Source organism: Chrysemys picta, chromosome 9, assembly GCF_011386835.1.
Source record: "Chrysemys picta bellii isolate R12L10 chromosome 9, ASM1138683v2, whole genome shotgun sequence".
Lineage (NCBI taxonomy): Eukaryota > Metazoa > Chordata > Testudines > Emydidae > Chrysemys > Chrysemys picta.
Window position 1 is genome coordinate 88,090,351 of NC_088799.1, and position 18,845 is coordinate 88,109,195.

General features: G+C 42.7%; 1 protein-coding gene across 5 annotated transcripts in view; it reads left to right on the forward strand.

The window, feature by feature from the left end:
• Positions 1-18,845, forward strand: part of SMARCA1 (SWI/SNF related, matrix associated, actin dependent regulator of chromatin, subfamily a, member 1) — a 65,182-nt gene that overhangs the window by 8,900 nt on the left and 37,437 nt on the right. For 2 of the 5 annotated variants that reach the window (XM_065556618.1, XM_065556617.1), the window contains exons 2-9: positions 625-711; positions 5,951-6,117; positions 6,835-6,935; positions 7,050-7,150; positions 9,397-9,576; positions 15,187-15,342; positions 15,628-15,759; positions 18,305-18,373. In XM_065556618.1, coding sequence (XP_065412690.1) covers positions 625-711; positions 5,951-6,117; positions 6,835-6,935; positions 7,050-7,150; positions 9,397-9,576; positions 15,187-15,342; positions 15,628-15,759; positions 18,305-18,373 — 993 coding nt within the window. Of the gene's footprint in view, positions 1-624; positions 712-3,619; positions 3,716-5,950; positions 6,118-6,834; positions 6,936-7,049; positions 7,151-9,396; positions 9,577-15,186; positions 15,343-15,627; positions 15,760-18,304; positions 18,374-18,845 lie in introns of those variants that run through there. The other 3 variants (XM_065556619.1, XM_065556620.1, XM_065556621.1) reach the window with 3 other exon arrangements.

Here is an 18,845-nt window from a genome sequence, read left to right on the forward strand (position 1 = left end):
GAGCAGTTGCGAGTACAATGTCTTAAACTATTTGCCCTGAATTACAGACTTTTTTTCCTTACATGGGTGAATGTGTCCCATGGAGGGGAATCTATGAAATTTAATCTTTTTTTTTTTTTTTTTTTTTTTTTTATGGGTATGGTGGAGGCAAGTTAGGCCTTTATCTCAGACCTTGCACTGTTCTCTTGCGGGGGAGGGAAGGAGATCAGTGTCCAGCTGCCAAAAATGTAAACAGTTAGGAATTTTATATTTAGGAATCAGGCTGACAGTTTTGTAAGCCATGGCCTTTCCTAAGGGTAAACAAACCTCCCACTCCCAGGATGAATTGAGGAATTATTTGTGAGGTGATACATGGGAAGTGATAAGGCTAATCCTAGGTTTTTATTTGGTCATATCTGCCCTTCATTGGCTATTTCTTCATGGATTTCTGGCTCTGATTAGGGTGAGATGGTGCATTTTCTTTCAGTGCTTATTTTCTTTTTTGTTTGGCATTTGGAATTTTTTTTTTGTCAAAGAATTCTGATACTGTTTTTGAAGTCTGCACACTTTTTTCAATTTGGCAACTCTCTTGCTTCAGTAGCTCACTGTATTGATATTAATAAATGTTTAAAATTTGAATTTCAGAAAAATGATCCTCCATTTCAACTCAAACTTCCGCCCAAGGCATCTAGACCTGAAAAAGAAATTGATCCAGAATATGAAGAGAAAATGGTAAGTGTAGTTTCATAGCATAACAGATGGCTAACTTTTTGTTTGACTGAGCTTAGTAGAGACAATGGGAGGAAACAAGAAATTGCAGACAGGATGTCAGTGGGAGGGAAGGAAAATGGAATCAGGATAACAATATTAATTAAATACAATTCTTGCTCTCGAAGTACATCTCTATGTGCACAGGAATTTTCAAAGCTGGGAGATAGTGAATCATGAAACTGACTTGTTTGCCGAGGATTGAGGTATACACTTTGGGTGGGGTTTAACTTTCCACAAATCCATCCAAGATATTGCCCTCTCTGTATACTTTGGTTACTACTATGTACGTGGACATGTATGCATCCTTAAGGATTTTTGAAAGAAAGCTGGGATACATGAGATGGCAGCTAGAGTGTGTTTGTGACCTAGGGTGACACATGGGCACCGCTTACCCACACTGATGTGAACATCCAGAATCTAACAAGGGCACATGGAGGATGGACAAGACAAATGAAATGCTTGGCACGTTTTTAAACTAGGCCCAGAATCTAAAATGCACATGACAAAGGGGAGTTAGGTTTGGGAGAGAGAGAGAAAAGATATTAGCAGCATATATAATATATATTTATTTCTTTTTGATTTTGCGTGGCCTGAGTCCATGCAAGAATTTTGTACTGCTTTCAGAATGCAAAGCAAATAACTTCATAGCTCTGCATTCTTTATACACAAATTGAGAGTTTTCACTTCTTAAATGGGAGAAAAACAAGAAGCTGGTGTTTGCACACTACGTCTCCGAAAACACCACATAATTCTAAATCTGCGCAGCCTCCACAACATACCACGGCAAACTATGATCCATCAGGTCAGGTTTCGGGAACAGAGAATGCTCTACAGGAAAGGGAGAAACCCATAGCAGAACACACAAGGCCCACTCTTGAATGTCACTCACAGGGTCAGATTTTGGTGGATGCCAGTGACCAATGGCCCGCTACATTTTCATTAATGCTCTTCTAGAGAGTGGTGGAATCTGATGGAAATGCCAGATGAGATAGGAACAGGGACAGAGGTCCATTGCCAGAGAGGCTTAAGGAAATGATTGCTTGGCTGAGTGAATGCTTCATTTTAAATGCTAAGCACAGGTCAATGGTTAGAAAGAAAATCAATGTGCTATGGTAATACAAATAACTGATCCCCAAAAGTGCCACCTGTGTTTTGCAAGGATATGTGGTCCGGATCCAGGCTTCCCTAAATAGTACCCTTCTGCTGCTTGGAAGCAGAGAGGGAATAGGCATCAAATAGCCTGTATTTTCAGCAGTCAGGCAATAAAGCAATAGAACTGTGATATTATTTTCCAGGGTTCACTCCTTAATATCCTCCTAACCCAGGGGTCTCAAACACGCGGCCTGCAGGGTTATCTTCTGTGGCCCGCGAGCCCCTCACAGCCCCCCCGCCCTCCCCCAGTGTTTACCTAGAGCGGCTCTGGCTGGACCTGCACCAGGGGCAGGGCATGCTCCCTGCTTGCTTGCCCAGCCCTGCGCCGCTCCAGGAAGAGGCTGGAATGTGGGGAAGGGGGGGCAGAGGGGCTGTGTGTTGCTGTTGCTTTTCAGGCAGCGCCCCCAGCAGCTCCCATTGGCCGGGAACGGGGAATCGCGACCAATGGGAGCTGCTGGGGCCGGTGCCTGAAGCAACAGTAACACACAGCCCCTCCCCCCCCCCTTACCCATGTTCCAGCCTCTTCCTGGAGCAGCGCAGGGCAAGGCAGGCAGGCAGGGAGCCTGCCCTGCCCCCGGTACGTGCCGGGCCAGATCTTGCCCCCCGAACTCCTCCTGCAGCCGAACCCCCTGCCCTGAGCCCCTTGCCGCACCCTGTACCCTGACCCCCTTCCCTGAACCCCCTGCCTCACCCTGCACCCCTCCTGCATCCCAACCCACTGCCCTGAGCCCCATGCAACACCCCTCCTGCACCCTGACCCCCTGCCGTACCCTGCACCCCTCCTGCATCCCAACCCACTGCCCTGGGCCCCTGCCGCACCCTGCACTCCTCTTGCACCCCAAACCACTGCCCTGATCCCCCTGCCGCACCCTGACCCGCTGCTGTACCCCTCACCCCTCCTGCACCTCACACCCCAATTCCCTGCCCTGAGCCCCTGCCACACCTCTCCTGCAACCCCTGGGGGCAGGGAGGGGGAGAGTTGGGGTGGGTATTTCGGGGAAGGGGTTGGAATGGGGGCGGGGCCTCATGGAAGGGGTGGAGTGGGGGCAGGACCGAGGGCGGCGGGGGGAAGGTGTCAATAATGCGGCCCTCGGGCCAACGTACTAGTCCTCATGTGGCCCTCATGGTCATTTGAGTTTGAGACCCCTGCTCTAACCTGTAAAATTGTTGCCTATAAATCAGGTGTGGCTGGCTATAAATCCGGTGTGGCTGGCTTTGTTCCCAGTCAGCATCGTCATCTGTCAGTTTGATTTAGACCTCCTGACCCTGGACTGCTTTATTTCCCTCTCCTCTGTTGGAGGTGTTATCTGAGTTCATTGGAGGTTCATTTGGCCCCTCAGACAAGGATACTCCACTGGAGGTGATAGTATGGTGCAGCTTACTTCCCTCTGCCTGTCTGACCAGCTTTTCTGGTTAGTGTTAGGCTGAACATACATAGCCATGGCCCTATCTCTCTTCCTGACCTCCCCTCCCTTGGGGCACCATGTTACAGCTCCCCCAAAGACAATAGGGAGGAAGCCGTCTCAGATCCCTGAACCCAGGCAGGCATTCTGATTGGCTTTTATGTAGGCTGCATGAACTGGGGCGGAGTATCGTTGTGCCCTCTTCCTCTGTGTAGGAGGCAGGCAGAATCTAGCCCTTAGTAATATATTGTCTTATCTCTACTTAGGCAACGTTTTCAGGCATGTTAGAAGTTTATAACTGTATTTACTCACAGGACAGGCATGGGCAGCAGTAATACAAGTTTATCTACATCATTCCCACAGAGAGTCCCAACCCTGTTCTGGAGAGACCACCTCTAGAGGTTGAGATGGTAATATAATCTCTGTTCAGTTTTTAGCTTGCTCCGGGTGCCAAGTAAGCAGTTTCCCAGCCCAGTTGGGCTATTTCTAACTGACAGTTTCAGATTATTTTTGCAGCTGTGGGTTGTGGTATTTTGGGCTATTTCGCTGCCCTGCTGCTGCTGGCCACGCCCACTGTCAGTGTCTCACTTGCACTATGTCTCACTTGCACTGTCTCACTTGCAGCATGCACAGAAAATACTGCTGCTGTTGCCCCTTAGTCCCTTAGCACCACTGCCCTGCTCCTCTCCGCTGTCATCAGCTCTGCAGTTGTGTTGTGCTGCCCTGTTCTCTGAGACTGTCAACAAAGAGGCCAAAAGTTGTTATAGTTATAACAGGCAGCTGATCCCTTTTGTTACCGGCTCATTTTTCCAAAGTCACCAAGGGTACGTCCACACAGCCCACAGTAGCAAGCCTCCCAGCCTGGATCCATTGGGTTAGTAGGGCTCTTCCTATTGGTCTAAAAACAGCTGAGATGGGGATGAATCACTTTGACTGCACGTTGAAGTTGTGGCTTGGGCTGGAGCTCGGTCCCTGAAGCCTAGGCAGGGTTTTGGTCTTGAAGCCTGAGCTTCACCACAAGCCACGACTTCAAAGCACTAACTGCATGGCTATTTTTAAGAGCGCTCTTGTGAGCCCTACAAACGCAAGTCTGTTGACCCATGCTGGGAGGCTTGTTGCCCCAGGCTGTGTAGGCATATCCCAAATGTCCATGCTAATATCACTGCTGACCTGGGCTGGATTTGAACCAGCAAATAGTCTGTATCACGTTTTTCATCCTCTGAGTTGTCCAGCCTCCCACAAATGTGATGTTTCAATGAATTGGGGAGAGGAGAATGGAAGCATACATTTGGGGTCAGTACATTTATATGCCTTTTGTGTGTCATGTACTGTTTATAAAACACATCTCTTTAGAAAGGTTTCAGAGTAGCAGCCGTGTTAGTCTGTATCCACAAAAAGAAGAACAGGAGGACTTGTGGCACCTTAGAGACTAACAAATTTAGAAAGAAATCATAAAGTCAGTAAGAGAAACTGTCAGAACAAACATCTAAAAACCTTAATTTGATTTTTTTTATTTGTTGGGAACAAATACTTGTGGTTAGTTATAAAGTGGCGTTATTGTTGTTTGCACATTGTTCATGCAGTGCAGAATAATATTGTATGTGTATTTTTTTTTCTTTAAAAGAGGTTATATGAAAGTAAGCCATATGTATATGAAAACTACTAAAATTGTATAGGCCAGCAATAATAAAGACCTTTATACAAAAACAATTCAGTAGCTATAAATTCAAGGGGGAATAATAACTGACTATAATGGTATCTGTACTGAGTTTTTTTAGAAAGACTTGTTCTTATGTGATTGTTAAACTGTGCTTGCCATTGAGATTTGAAGAGTTTGTGTGAAACTTATATTGCCCTCATGTGGCAAAAAGGATGTATCAGCATCTTTTCAGCTTAATCTTTGAATCTTGCTGTCTTGCCACGGATAGACTGCTGTTGTTTGCATCTAACAGTTACCCAGCTCTTCTTTAGAGGAATCTTCTGTAGTTTATGTATTGCTTAAGAAAGTTATGATACTAATTTATGTTTTTACTTTAGTGTTTGAAACAAACACATATTGAGAGGTTAACTTAAAACAATTTCTTTGTGAAATCCTTTATGTAATATTGCACAAGGTTGTGTAAACACTGTTTAAGAACTGACAGGAAAATAATATGGTGTTTTTAAAGAAGACAGCAACTAACTGTTATAGCTGTTATTTATAGTCTATTAAAGACAGTGTAGCAGGTATGACTCATGGACTTAAGAAACATTTAGAGCCTGAGCCTGCTCCAGTGGAAGTCCAACAGAAAAATTCATTCACTTCAGTGGGAGCAGGACTGTGTATTAGTTGCTTTAGTTTTTGAAACAGCAACATATTACTAGTCAATGTAAACACTTCTCAGGTGGAATCTTGTCCACAATAACTTAAATGGGGAGTGTTGCCGTTGACTTTAGTGGGGCCAGGATTTCATCCCTCACTGTAAATTACATTTTTTTTTGTCAATCTCCTGTATGTAACGTTTGTATGGAGTTCTCCTGCAAAGTTCACCTGCTCAGATTGCAGGATCAGTACTGCAGTATGTAAGTTGCTTGTTTTAACATAAATAAAATTATTGTTGGTGGGGAAAAGATGCACATTTCTTCTTTTTTGTTTTGTAACTTAGAAAACAGATCGGGCAAAAAGATTTGAATTTCTCCTGAAGCAGACGGAACTTTTTGCACATTTTATTCAGCCTGCAGCACAGAAATCGCCAACATCACCACTGAAAGTCAAATTGGGACGACCACGGATAAAGAAAGATGAAAAACAGAGTTTACTTTCAGCTGGGGAGTATGTTTTCGTATCTCTATTCTTATCTCAAAGTTCAAACCTTTTATTTTTTCAACCAAAATTATGTATTTTTATTATCTATCTTTAAATTGCAGTTGAAAAATTGTGCCTTAAGTATGCCAGAACTCCTTGAAAAAGTAATGTTGTAGTACTAAACAGGAGAAAGTGTGTGTGTGTGTATGAGAGAGAGACTTTCCTCCTAATTTGGGTTTTTTTTTATATGAGGCACTTAAATGCTATTTTTTGGAATTTTTTTTTTAAATTGGAATAATTTTTAGTAATCATCCAAGCAAATATTCTTGGAATTGAACATTCAACTGAAAATTTTCTCCTATCCTTCTGAATGGTATATACTGATCAAGTGGCAGATTGTGTGGCCGTTGTCCGTGTGTACCTTTATGCCCCTCTGCCTCACTCCCCGCACAGCCACCTGCAGAATTTTTGCTTACTCCTTGCACAGTACAAGCATGGCTGAGGAGGAAAGGGCTGGATGTTAGCTAAATAATTCAGAGCTGGAATGACTATCTGGGAATAATTACTTAACGGTGAACTGGTTCTGTGGAAGAGCAGGTGATAGAATATAGATTAGCTGGATCAATGGTGATTTCTATTATAATTTACTGTGTTTTCTCAAAAATGTAGTCAGGGTATATTCCATTAGCTCTGTTGATGAAAAGATTTAGAATCCAAACTCATGTGCAAACTTTCTTCCTTCAGTTATCGTCACAGACGCACTGAGCAAGAGGAAGATGAAGAGCTGCTGTCTGAGAGTCGAAAAACATCTAATGTGTGTGTTCGATTCGAGGAGTCGCCTTCATGTGAGTATCCATGTTGGAAGTTTTCTGTTTGTTTTGATTGGTTTAAGTAAGATCTCATAAGTAGATCACAATAAAATTAAAAATTTTCTAGTTAGAGGAATCTTGCATTTGCAGATGTGAAAGGAGGAACGCTAAGAGATTACCAGGTTAGAGGGTTGAACTGGATGATCTCCTTGTATGAGAATGGTGTTAATGGAATTCTGGCAGATGAAATGGTAAGCAGCAAGCTTTTGGAATTTATGTAGAGTAATCATTCTATTTTGATTTTTTGTGTACATGTGTGACCTGCATTAGTCCAAGGACTTTCTTCATGGATTTAAATTGCATGCTCTGTGCACTATTTTACTCTAACAGGAAGAAATACATGGAATGATAAACTTACTGAAGCAGGATATCGCTTTGTAGCCTTTTGACTAGTTATTGCATACATAGTTATAAGCTGTTGCCTATATTTGAACATAACACATGCATAGTTGACACAGTTAATTATCAGAGGGGTAGCCGTGTTAGTCTGGATCCGTAAAAAGCAACAGAGGGTCCTGTGGCACCTTTAAGACTAACAGATGTATTGGAGCATAAGCTTTCGTGGGTGAATTCCCACTTTGTCGGATGCTCCAATACATCTGTTAGTCTTAAAGGTGCCACAGGACTCTCTGTTGCTATATACTGTTAATATGTCTTAAATGAAAATGGGAATTATTCTCATGATGCTTTCCAGAAAGAAAATGCCATATAAAATTTGTTAGCTAACTTAGGATGCTGCTAAATAAATAAATATTTTTTTTCTTTGTGTCTGGCATTTCTGATGCTCTATTTCAATATTGAAAAATTGTTATGCTTGATATATTTTATTTTGTGGAATGGAATTAACTTTTTTATACTAGATCTTTAAAAAAACAAGTCCTCGTTGAAGTTGTTGACCGCAAAAGTCTATGTATAATATAGGGCAGGGGCGGGCAAACTTTTTGGCCCGAGGGCCACATCGGGTTTCGGAAATTGTATGGAGAGTCGGGGAGGGGTCATGGCCAGGCCCCCACCTCCTATCTGGCCCTCTCCTCCCCCCCAGGACCCCTGCCCCATCCACACTCCCCCGCTCCCTCTCCCCTGACCGCCCCCGGACCCCTGCCACCCCATCCAACCCCTCCTCTCATTCCTGACGGCCCCCCCCCCGGGACCCCTGCCCCATCCAACCATCCCTTCTCCCTGTCTCCTGACGTGCGCGCCCCCCCCTCCCGGGACCCCCGCCCCATCCAACCCCCCCCTCCTACTTGACTGCCCGCCTGGGACCCCTACCTCCATACAACCCCCTATTTCCCCCTTCCCCAACTGCCTGACCCCTATCCACACCCCTGCCCCCTGACTACCACCCTGACCTCCCCTGCCCTCTATCCACCCCCGCCCCCCCCCCTTACCGTGCCCCCTTACCGTGCTGTCTGGAGCACCAGTGGCTGGATCCGGGCCACGCTGCCGCCACTGCGCAGCACAGAGCACTGGGTCAGGCCCCAGCTCTGCAACTGCACTGCCCCCCGGAGCTCACAGCTCCGCTGCCCAGAACATTGCGCCGGTGGTGGAGTGAGTGAGCTGAGGCTGCAGGGGAGAGGGGATAGCAGGGAAGTGGCTGGGGGCTAGCCTCCTGGGCCATAGTTTGGCCACCCCTGATATAGGGCCAAATCTAGCTCATTTTAATCACATGAATTTCCCTATTAGCTGAGTTTCTCCTGTGATTAGGGCAAACAGGATCTGGGCCATAATATGCTTGTTTTGGATATTGATTACAGAGGCAAACATTTTTCCTGGATAGGTCCTCTTGGAGTTTGCCATCTGTCCCAGTGATCTTCTTTCCCATTAACACATGCATAAGTTACTAAAGTTAGTGTTACACATGTGCATAGAAGAAAGAATAGATTTCTCTGGTGCTGATCTGACTCCCATTAAAGTCCATGAGTCTTTCCATTGACTTAAATGACAATTGGATTGGGCTGTAGGAGAGGATATGTTATGTTCTAGCTTCAGCAAATGAGGTCCCTTTTTGCTCTTTCCACCCTTTCTGTGTAAATAAAAAAAAATCATAATGCAGTTTCATTAATGGTGAAATAACAGTTTTGTGTAATTCAAACGAGATGCATAATATTATAGGGACTTGAATTTTTTATTAAACTTCGCTCTGAGCCATCCTGTAATTTAACATTGAAGTCCCTATAATTCATTTATATACAGTGGAACTCTCTTATAATAAAACAATTTTTTTCTTTGCACAAAATGGCTGTATTCAGAATTGTAATTTGGATATTATAATACATTGAAGCAACATGAGTTTTTAATTCATCTCCATTGTAGACTTGCATGTTATGCATTTCACTATAAGCAGTTTCAGCAGCAGCATTAAATAGCTGGAAAATAGTTTTGATGTCCTTAATGTTATGATGACACTTCATTTCAATTTTTTTCTTTACTAACGTAGGGTCTTGGTAAAACTTTGCAAACAATAGCATTGCTAGGCTATCTGAAGCATTACCGAAACATTCCTGGACCACACATGGTCCTGGTTCCAAAATCAACTTTACACAATTGGATGAACGAATTTAAACGCTGGGTTCCATCTTTACGTGCGGTTTGTCTTATTGGAGACAAGGATGCCAGAGTAAGTGAACAACTGAACGGTATTGTACTTTGCATGTCAGAAACCTGGTGATCCAGGAAATACAATTGTTTGAAGTAGTTTCCTTGGCTGCAGGAAAAAATACTGTAGCTTTTAACCATCTTACTATGGGGAGGTGTTCGGACGCTATGCCAATAGGTGCTATAGGAAATGCTGAAGTAGAATAACAGACAGGGATTTAACTGTAAAGAAATTGATGAACAATATAGCCCACTTGCCAAACTCCTTCCTCGGTTGGTTTCACCTTTCTCTGGTGACTACTGCACTTTTGTATTCCCTTTGTCCCTTCTACTGATTATATTCTTTACTTCTCAGCCTTGTTGTCACCTTCCCTTTGTCTCCTTTCTCTAGTGGTTGCTCTCCCCACCTTTTCTGAGCTTCCATTATTCCTTGAACCTAATTGTAATGGGATGATATAAAGAGGAAAACTTTGGCTAATAAAGATGGAAAGATGTCTTATTTCTGTTTGACTGGTACTCAACACATGTTGATGGGCACAATAGAGATACTTGATTATAGAATCTCTGAAGGGAACTGGTGGAAGAGCCATTATTTGTGTAATTTAAAACCTATACTGGCCAGAGTGAATTGGGTGAATTATAACAGCAGCAGCTCTGCTATAGTTGAGGTTGAGAGCTTGCTTACCGTTTAAAAGACAAATAAGTGCTCTAAAAGCCACATGCTGACTTAGATGGTCTTGAAATTCACTGCGCTTCATGCAGCGTGGCTTAGTTAACGCTCCAAATTTGGGGACATTTGAGCCAGGGGTTCCCAAGATAGAATCATTCTAAAAACTACCATTTTATAAAATTGTCTGGTTCTTCTAATGTGCACACAGACAAATACCCAGGGTTCAAGCTATGGCTCTTGTCTTCCCGACGTGGATCTCAGCTACTTGGGATTTATTTTAGCTACTGCATGGCAGCCACTCCACTCTGCCTCTGGGCATGGGGGGTGATTATGCTGAAGAAATTATTCAAGATAAGTTTAAAACTACAGGTCAGCATGTTAATAGCTCAAGCCAAGGGGAATGAAATGCCCATGTTCAGCAAGACTCGGGGTCTGTTAACACCTAAAGGGTTTCCAGGCAGTCTGTCCCCACAGTGACTACTGGTATGTCTGAACTTCAACGTAAGCCTGTGCTAGAGCCCTGGTTCAAGCCTAACTCCCCTTGTGTCTACATTTCAAATGCACTGACCCAGAATCCCAGAACCTGAAAGGATAGAGGTCTGAGCTCAAGTTAGGCAGGGACCCAGGGTCTGAGCCCCTGTTGCTTTGCATATAGGCACAGTCCTGCTTGGCTCAGATCCTGAGAGTCATCTGGAAGTGTCTTACAATTCCATGTGACCACTTTTAGTCTTTTCTATCCCAACAACTTCAGTCCACTCTGTTGAAAATGGAAGTGCCCCCTCCTCTCGCCCCCTTTGAAAACTGCAGCTGCTCAGGTCAGCCTATTTTCTTTTGAGCTCTGATCTGCGAGCACACTCGGAGAGCCTCCTGGGTTTGTAATGGAGAGCGAATCATGACATTATAAAAAAAGATAATATTGTGGGTTTTTTGGTCACTCTTGATTTTTTTGAACTCCCTCTGCCCATCCCCAGGATGTGTGCATGTGACAGTTGGTGTTGCCCACTTGCCCACATGTACTGGATAAATGCAATATTTTAAAGTGCTCTAAAATCTACATGCAGACTCTGATTTTACTTGAGAAGTATTTTCAAAGAAACTAACAGTTAACCAGAGTGAAAATGAAAGACTGGGAAGTAATTGGGATAATGTAAATATTCTGAGCAAGACCCAAGAAAAACAAGTTGCTTGCAGTGTTTTAGCTGTACTGGTCCCAGGGTATGAGAGACACAAGGTGGGTGAGGTAACAGCTTTTAATGGATCAGCTTCTGCTGGTGGAAAAGCTCTGCATCTCGAAAGCTTCTTTTCCACCAACAGAAGTGGGTCTATTAAAGCGAATACTTTTCTGTGAGAGACAAGGTGGGTGAGGTAAGTTCTGGGTCACTTGTTCCAGATACATAGCCCCCTAACTTGAGCTGTTCATAATACTTCCATAGTCTTGTAAGATTTTTGGCTCAGAGCCTAAAGAATATGGGTAGTTGCAGCTGTGGAGGTGCTGTTGGAGTGGTGCAGGGGATGTGGGGTTTGACAGCCTGCAGAGTGGAGGCTTTATGTCATTGCTGACACTTGCTCCTTAGGGGTGTGCTCTGGCACAGCTACTGAGGATCCAGGACATCGCCAGATAACGACCCTTCACAACCATTGTGCTTATGACAGAGCTTTGATAAAGAATTGGATTTCTAAAAAAGATTTTGTGTGTGTGGTTTTTAAGATCCCTCGATGAATAGAGGATTGTCCTCAAAAAAGGACCCTTGATCTCTGGAAGCTCAGAAGCAGCGACAAAGCAGATCCATAAGGGGGGAACTTAAGCATTTTCTCCTATAGTGACATACTTAAGGGGAAGAGAAGTGGAGCCACCTGGTCCCTCCCCCACAATTCCTCCGGGGTGCTCTATGGCTCCCCTTTCCTCTACTGCATCCCAACTGGCAAATTAACCCAGAAATGATAATCTTCCCTATGCTGCTTCCAGCAGTGGGGAAGGGGCATCAATCTCATCCTTCCCCTAATGCCATTGCCTCTAGAGGAAAAGGGCAGGCCAGAGCTGTGCAGAAAGGAGAGGAGTTTAGATCTGGGTATGGGGTATCTCCCAACCCTTCCCACATTCATACCACCTATTTCTGTCCCCCCTTCAAAACATGGCCCACAGTGCTTAGACTGGAATGGGGAGCTGAGAATAAGCATGTTGAGTGCATGGCATGGGATCAGTACTGAGATAGAATGGGGAGCTGAGAACAGGCATGCTTGAACATGCTCCCGGCATGCACTGCTAAGACCAGAGTCAGGACTCGGGAGCTGAGACTAGGCAAACTCGGTGCATGGCACAGACCCACGAGCGCTGAAACGGGGGAAAACAGGGATGAGAATACCCACTCTCATGAATTGGAGCAATTCATACCTCTGACACTATTGTTGTCGGTTGTATTCACTTCTATTTGAAGTTCTTATTCAGCTGAGAATGTTTCAGTGAATGAAAGGACTGTTTCATATCTCTCTCCGCCTCCTGTGCTGCAGATGCATGTGGACAGCCCCTTCCCCATACATTAGGCCCAGATGTGGGGTAGGGACTCTGCATCTCCACTTTTTGGCTCTTTCCTACCTCCAGCTGCTGCAGGCACTCTTCACAGCCCCACCACCATGCCACCTCCCCATCATGCCTCCAAGCTTACCAGGGACCTAGAATGGTGAGCAGGAGGGCAGAGCATTTGTGTGTTTAGGGGTGGGGTCTTGGAATAGGGGAGCTCAGAACAGCATGAGGTGTGGTGTTGGTCAGAGCAATGAATATGATGTAGGACTTGGGGCAGCATCAGAATAGTGCTAGGAGAATCTGAGGAGTTAAGGGGGGATGTGGAGAATTGTAGTAGAGTGTGTGTGGTGGTGGTGGGGGGAGTGTTGTAGCAGCACAGGGTAGAGGGGTGGGAAGGAGAGGGTCTGAGCTCATCCTGTGTGTGTGTGGGGGGGAACTGCATCTGTGCCCTCCTGAATCTATCCCTCCTTTCAAAAAAAAAAAAAAAAAAAAGTCTCCATGGATTCATGCTAATGTCCCTGCACTGTACCTGCATCCTTCCCTAGCTCTTCAACCAGCAGATCCCATGTGGACACCTGACTCTGAGGGGAAGAGGGCTGCGGAGGAAGAACTGAGCTATGCTGGAGAGGCAAAAAGATGAGATGGTGCAGGGGCAGTAAAGGAGCTATCATGCAGCCAGTGCATTCTGTGGCAGGGTTAATGGTGGCTAAGGAGCCAGACCGGGGTGGGGTGGAGGGAGAATTATGGGTGGGCGGAGGCTGCTGAGAAATTAAATGTTCCAAAGTTTCACTAATGCAGTGTTAAGGTTGTCCAGTGGTGCTTGGTGCCCTTCCAGAATACGGAGTGTGACTCAACTTAAATTCTCTGAAAGCCTAGAAATACAAAGATAACGTACATGCCACCCCTGCAGTGCAACTTCTTTGGCAGTGCCCAACATGTCACTAACACACATGCTAGCACTCCTACCTTTACAAATGTCATGGAAAACCTTGGGAGTAGAGCACATGAGCACTGCAGGGCAAAGTTTGCTATGCTTGACATTAGACAGGAGCTGCCTACACTCAAATACTGAGTCTACTCCACACAAACTACCCCATGCTTCTACAATATTACCACCATTTTGCTCTTGGTCTGCAGATTGCTTTTGAAACAGTATCTATATTTTGCATTGCTTTCACCTAATTCTCCTAAACCCTGGAGACCACTGTATGCTACCAGACTGCTGGCAGTCCCCATGACAAGAAGACCCTATGTACCTCTGCAGATACAACCTCCAAAATTCAGTGGGGCATGCTTGGTGTCTCAAGGTACACATGTGCCTCTTGTCATGAACCAGTCACAGCTTTGCATACTAGCGCCAACCAATCGCTCCACCACTAAATGCAGCTGCACCTAACAGTGAATGCAGGTGGAGTGTGTGTAGACAGTGCTGTAATTCAGATCTCTAGAACATAATACAAACATAGCACATTTTTAGTCCTTCCTCATGTCTTTGTATTATAGCTTTTAAGGATACAGGGGACCATTAGATCTTCTAGTCTGACCTTATTAACACAGGCCATAGAATTTCATCCAGCTCTTTCTGTATTGAGTCCAATAACTTGTTTGACTAAAGCAGATCTTCCAGAAAGGCATCCAGTCTTGATCCGAAGACTGCAAGAGATAGAGAATCCCCATTTGCCTTGGCAATTTGTTAATCTTTGCACCACCATAATGGGACCATGACTATTGCCAGCCCCAAAGTGTGTGTATCGGGGCAGGGGGTATAGTTAAAACTGCAGGTAGCTAAGGTTGCATTGTAGGGTGGCATGTATCTTAACTGTGTGTCCTGGTTTACATTTGTGTTGCCTTACCTCTTTTTATTTCCTGGTTTTCAGGGGTTTAAGTTTAGCTTCCACATTCTAGAAATGCACAAGGCATCACTGGGCAACCTTAGCTCTACATTAACCCAATAGTTGGGCATTTGATATACAGCGTTGTAGAAAACACTCCTTCACATGCCACTGAAGGGATGGACTAGATGACCTAGTAGGCTTTTCCCCTCTTCTATAATATCAAAGCACACTGAATAGTTGCATGTGTCTCATTTAACTATTTCACTGCTGATCACTTAACAGGAAATATTTCTTTTAAAAATACATAGTTCTGCTTAAGAATAAACATCCACTGAGGTGAATGGGGACAATTTATGCCCTTCATCTTAACTCCAGCTGTTGATCAGTTTATGCCCTGAAACACAAAGATTGAAAGCCTTTGTTGTTTAACTTGAATTAGTGTAACTCCAGGTATTTTTTCATATGTGCTTAATCTTTTATTTTTTTTAAATCTTGTTAATCTTTTGTTTCAATAATATTGGCAGACATAAGTGACCGCTCCAAATAAGTTACGCATGTTGTTGTTACTTAAGTATCTATTAATTAATAGATATTATTTTACATTAGGCTGCTTTTATCCGTGATGTTATGATGCCTGGAGAGTGGGATGTTTGCGTTACCTCATATGAAATGGTAATTAAGGAGAAATCTGTTTTCAAAAAGTTTAACTGGAGATACTTGGTGATAGATGAAGCCCACAGAATAAAGAATGAAAAATCTAAGGTAAACTTCAATTTCAGTTTTTTTCCTAACCTTTGCTTGAGCATTTTGTAGCAAAATATTTTCAGATTTTAAATGTTAGATTATATTTTAGTCATGTTCAAATACTTCCTGAAGGTCATTTTTTGAAAATAATAGCTTGATCTTTTGGGGCTTGAATTTCAGAGGTACCGAGCACATGGTGCTCTCAATGACTTCAGTTGAAGTGATGGGTGCTCAGGATTTTTGAAAATCTGGCCCTTTGTGTTTAAGCCACAGATAACAAATGCTGTTCGTTATTTTTCCTAGCTATCTGAGATTGTACGTGAGTTCAAGACAACAAATCGGTTGCTGCTGACAGGAACTCCTTTACAGAACAACCTTCATGAACTGTGGGCATTACTCAACTTTCTTTTACCTGATGTCTTCAATTCTGCAGATGTAAGCTGGTGTCTGATATATTTTTCCTAGCGTAATTCTGATGATATATTCTGCAGAGAGGATGGATTACCCAGTGGTTAGAGTGGCCTTGGACTTGAGATATGCAGTTTCAATCCTTCGTTTCATCATAGGCTTCCTGTGTAACCATATGCAAATCTTAGTCATTTTGTGCATCAGTTCCCTAATTCCCAGTGGCGTTAAGAAGATAAATACGTTGAAGATTATGAGGTGCTCAGACACTATGGTAATGGGTGCCATATAAATTTATAAGATAAATATTTTTAAAAATCATGGATACCATGTGTCTCTTCTACCTATCATTTCAATTCTGGGTAGAGCCAGTTGAAATTCTTCCACACAGAAAGTTTTCATATGGTAAAATACAGTTCCCTCCTTATCCTTAGAGGGAACACACTGAATTTTTCATGCCAGCTTAGTAATGTTGAAATCCACATTTTGGTAGTTCACTTTCAAACTGAGGGCTTAATTCTGCAAATGCTCAGCTGTTGGCTAGACTGGGATTTAAAGGCGTGATGTTGGCTAACACATATGAATCAGCACATTTTAAAACTGCCTTGTCTGCACTAGACTTGTAAGACGTTTCAGTTAGCATGTGTTAGCTAACACGTTTAAATCATAGTCTAGACAAGGCTTTAGGGCCTGTTTTCCTAGGATTTTGCTTTTTGAGTAACACACCTGTGCAAAGTGGGTGTAAAATGCTGCTAAATTAAAGTGGATAAACTTAAACTGATTTTAATCTTTGCTTATATCACTGTTGCTTACAAACGTGAGTTAAACCAAGTTGTGACATATAATTTGCACAGTAAACTTTATGCTTTTTCACTTAGAATTATCACTCTTTTTCCTTTCACCATCCCTTCCCTTTGCTTTTTTTCCTGTCACTCTACTCGTCTTCCTGTTGCGTTGGTTCAGTTACTCCCATTCTTCTTGCTTCATGTCTCTATCTGATCTCACTTTTTATGGTCCCATTTTCTTCTCTCCCCCTGCTTTTCATTATGCATCCTGACTTGATACACTGTGATAGGCACTCAGATGTTACAGTGGTAGGCCTGGAATAAATTCCTAGATGGAACAGAGTAGGCATTTCTATTAAAAAGAGGTTCTACGTGTTACCAGTGGAGTTATTCAATTGGCTTGAAAGTTTATGGATGCTGTTAAACTTGCCGAGAACAATGGCCTGTGTCTTCTCTCACTGGTGTAACTCCATTGACTTCATTTTTACATCACAGTGAGAGAATGTCAACCATAATGTAATGAGATTTAACACCCTTGTAGGGGAAAAATGCCAAAGGGAACCCCCTCTTCCTCCCCTCCCAGTAGCACTGAACTTCTAAAAGGGGAACTGCACAAAAATGAGGAAGCTGGTTAAACGAAAATTTAAAAGACCGTCACAAGTGCGAAATGCTTGCAGACTGCAAGGAGACTATTTAAAGAACACCATAATAGAGGCTCAAATTAAACATATACCCCAAATAAAAGAAAGAAAAAAAAACAGTAAGAGGACTAAAAAAATGCCACCATAGCTAAACAGCAGAGTAAAACATGATGAGAGGTAAAAAAGCATTTTTAAAAATTGGAAGTCCAATCCTAATGAGGAAAATAGAAAGGAGCATAAACTCTGGCAAACCAAGTAATGCACATTGGAAAACCTTGTTCCTGACTATATGTACAAAATGATGAGGTCTAAATTAGCTGTTACCACTCAAGACAGATATTGGAGTCTTCATGGGTATTTCCCTGAAAACATCTGTTCGATGTCCAGCAGCAGTCAAAAAAGCTAACCAAATGTTAGGAACCTTTAAGAAAGGGATAGATAATAAACAGAAAATATAATACCACTATATAAATCCATGGTATGTCCATACCTTGAATACAGCATGCAGTGCTGGTGGACTTATCTTATAAAAGTTATTAAAATTGGAAAAGGTGCAGAGAAGGGCAACAAAAATTATTAGGGGCATGGAACAGCTTCCATGTGAGGAGATATTTGCTTAAAAAGAGATTTGGGGGGCGGCGGGCATGGTAGAGGTCTATAAAACATGAATGACATGAAGAAAGTGAATAGGAAGTGTGTTTGGCCCTTCACGTAACACAAGAACCAAGTGTCAACCAATGAAATTAATACTAGCTTTAAAGTGAACATAAGGAAGTACTTCTTCATTCAACACATAGTCAATCTGTGGAACTTATGGCCATTGGATATCGTGAAAGCCAAAAACCTAACTGGGTTAAAAAAAAAATTGGATAAGTTCATGGACGATAGGTCCATCAAGGGCTATTAGCTAAGCAGGTCAGGGACGCAACCCCAGACTCTGGGTGTCCCAAAACCTACAACTGCTAGGCGCTAGGACTAGACGACAGGGGATGGATCGCTGAAATTGTCCTTGTTCTGCTGAGAGAGGAGACTGGTCTATATGGACTATTGGTCTGACCGAGTATGGGTGTTCGTATGTTAACGTGTGTGTCTGTTATTGAAAGTAAAGATGAAACTGTACCTACTAACAATGATTTGTTTTTTCTACAGGACTTTGACTCATGGTTTGATACTAAAAATTGTCTTGGTGATCAAAAGCTTGTAGAAAGACTTCATGCAGTAAGTAATAGCTGTGATGGTAATATATTATTGCTATAAAATAATTTTAAAACAAAAATCTGATTCTTGTCTGTTATTTCTCCTCAAATTACTATAAAATGTGTTGTGGCAAATGTATATAAATGTTTGTATTCTCGTTAATTTTAGAATTAGCGTATATTGTTTTTATAGTAGTATCTGCCATTATATATATATATATATAAAAATATCTATCAGCATTTCTGTTACTTTTTCCAAATTTTTCTTTTATAACATTACTGTCTGCAATAGAAACATCAAAACTTATTAATCCATAAATAAACTAAGAATTGCAAGGAGTTTTGAAACTATTTAATTATATTGAATTACATTTTTAACATTTTCTTTAGTGTATTAATAGAGGATGTTAAAAAGAGGAAAAGTTCACAACACTTATTTATTTTTGAAATTCTGTAGTAAGAAATCTTGCTCTTCGGCTCTATTACAGTTATAA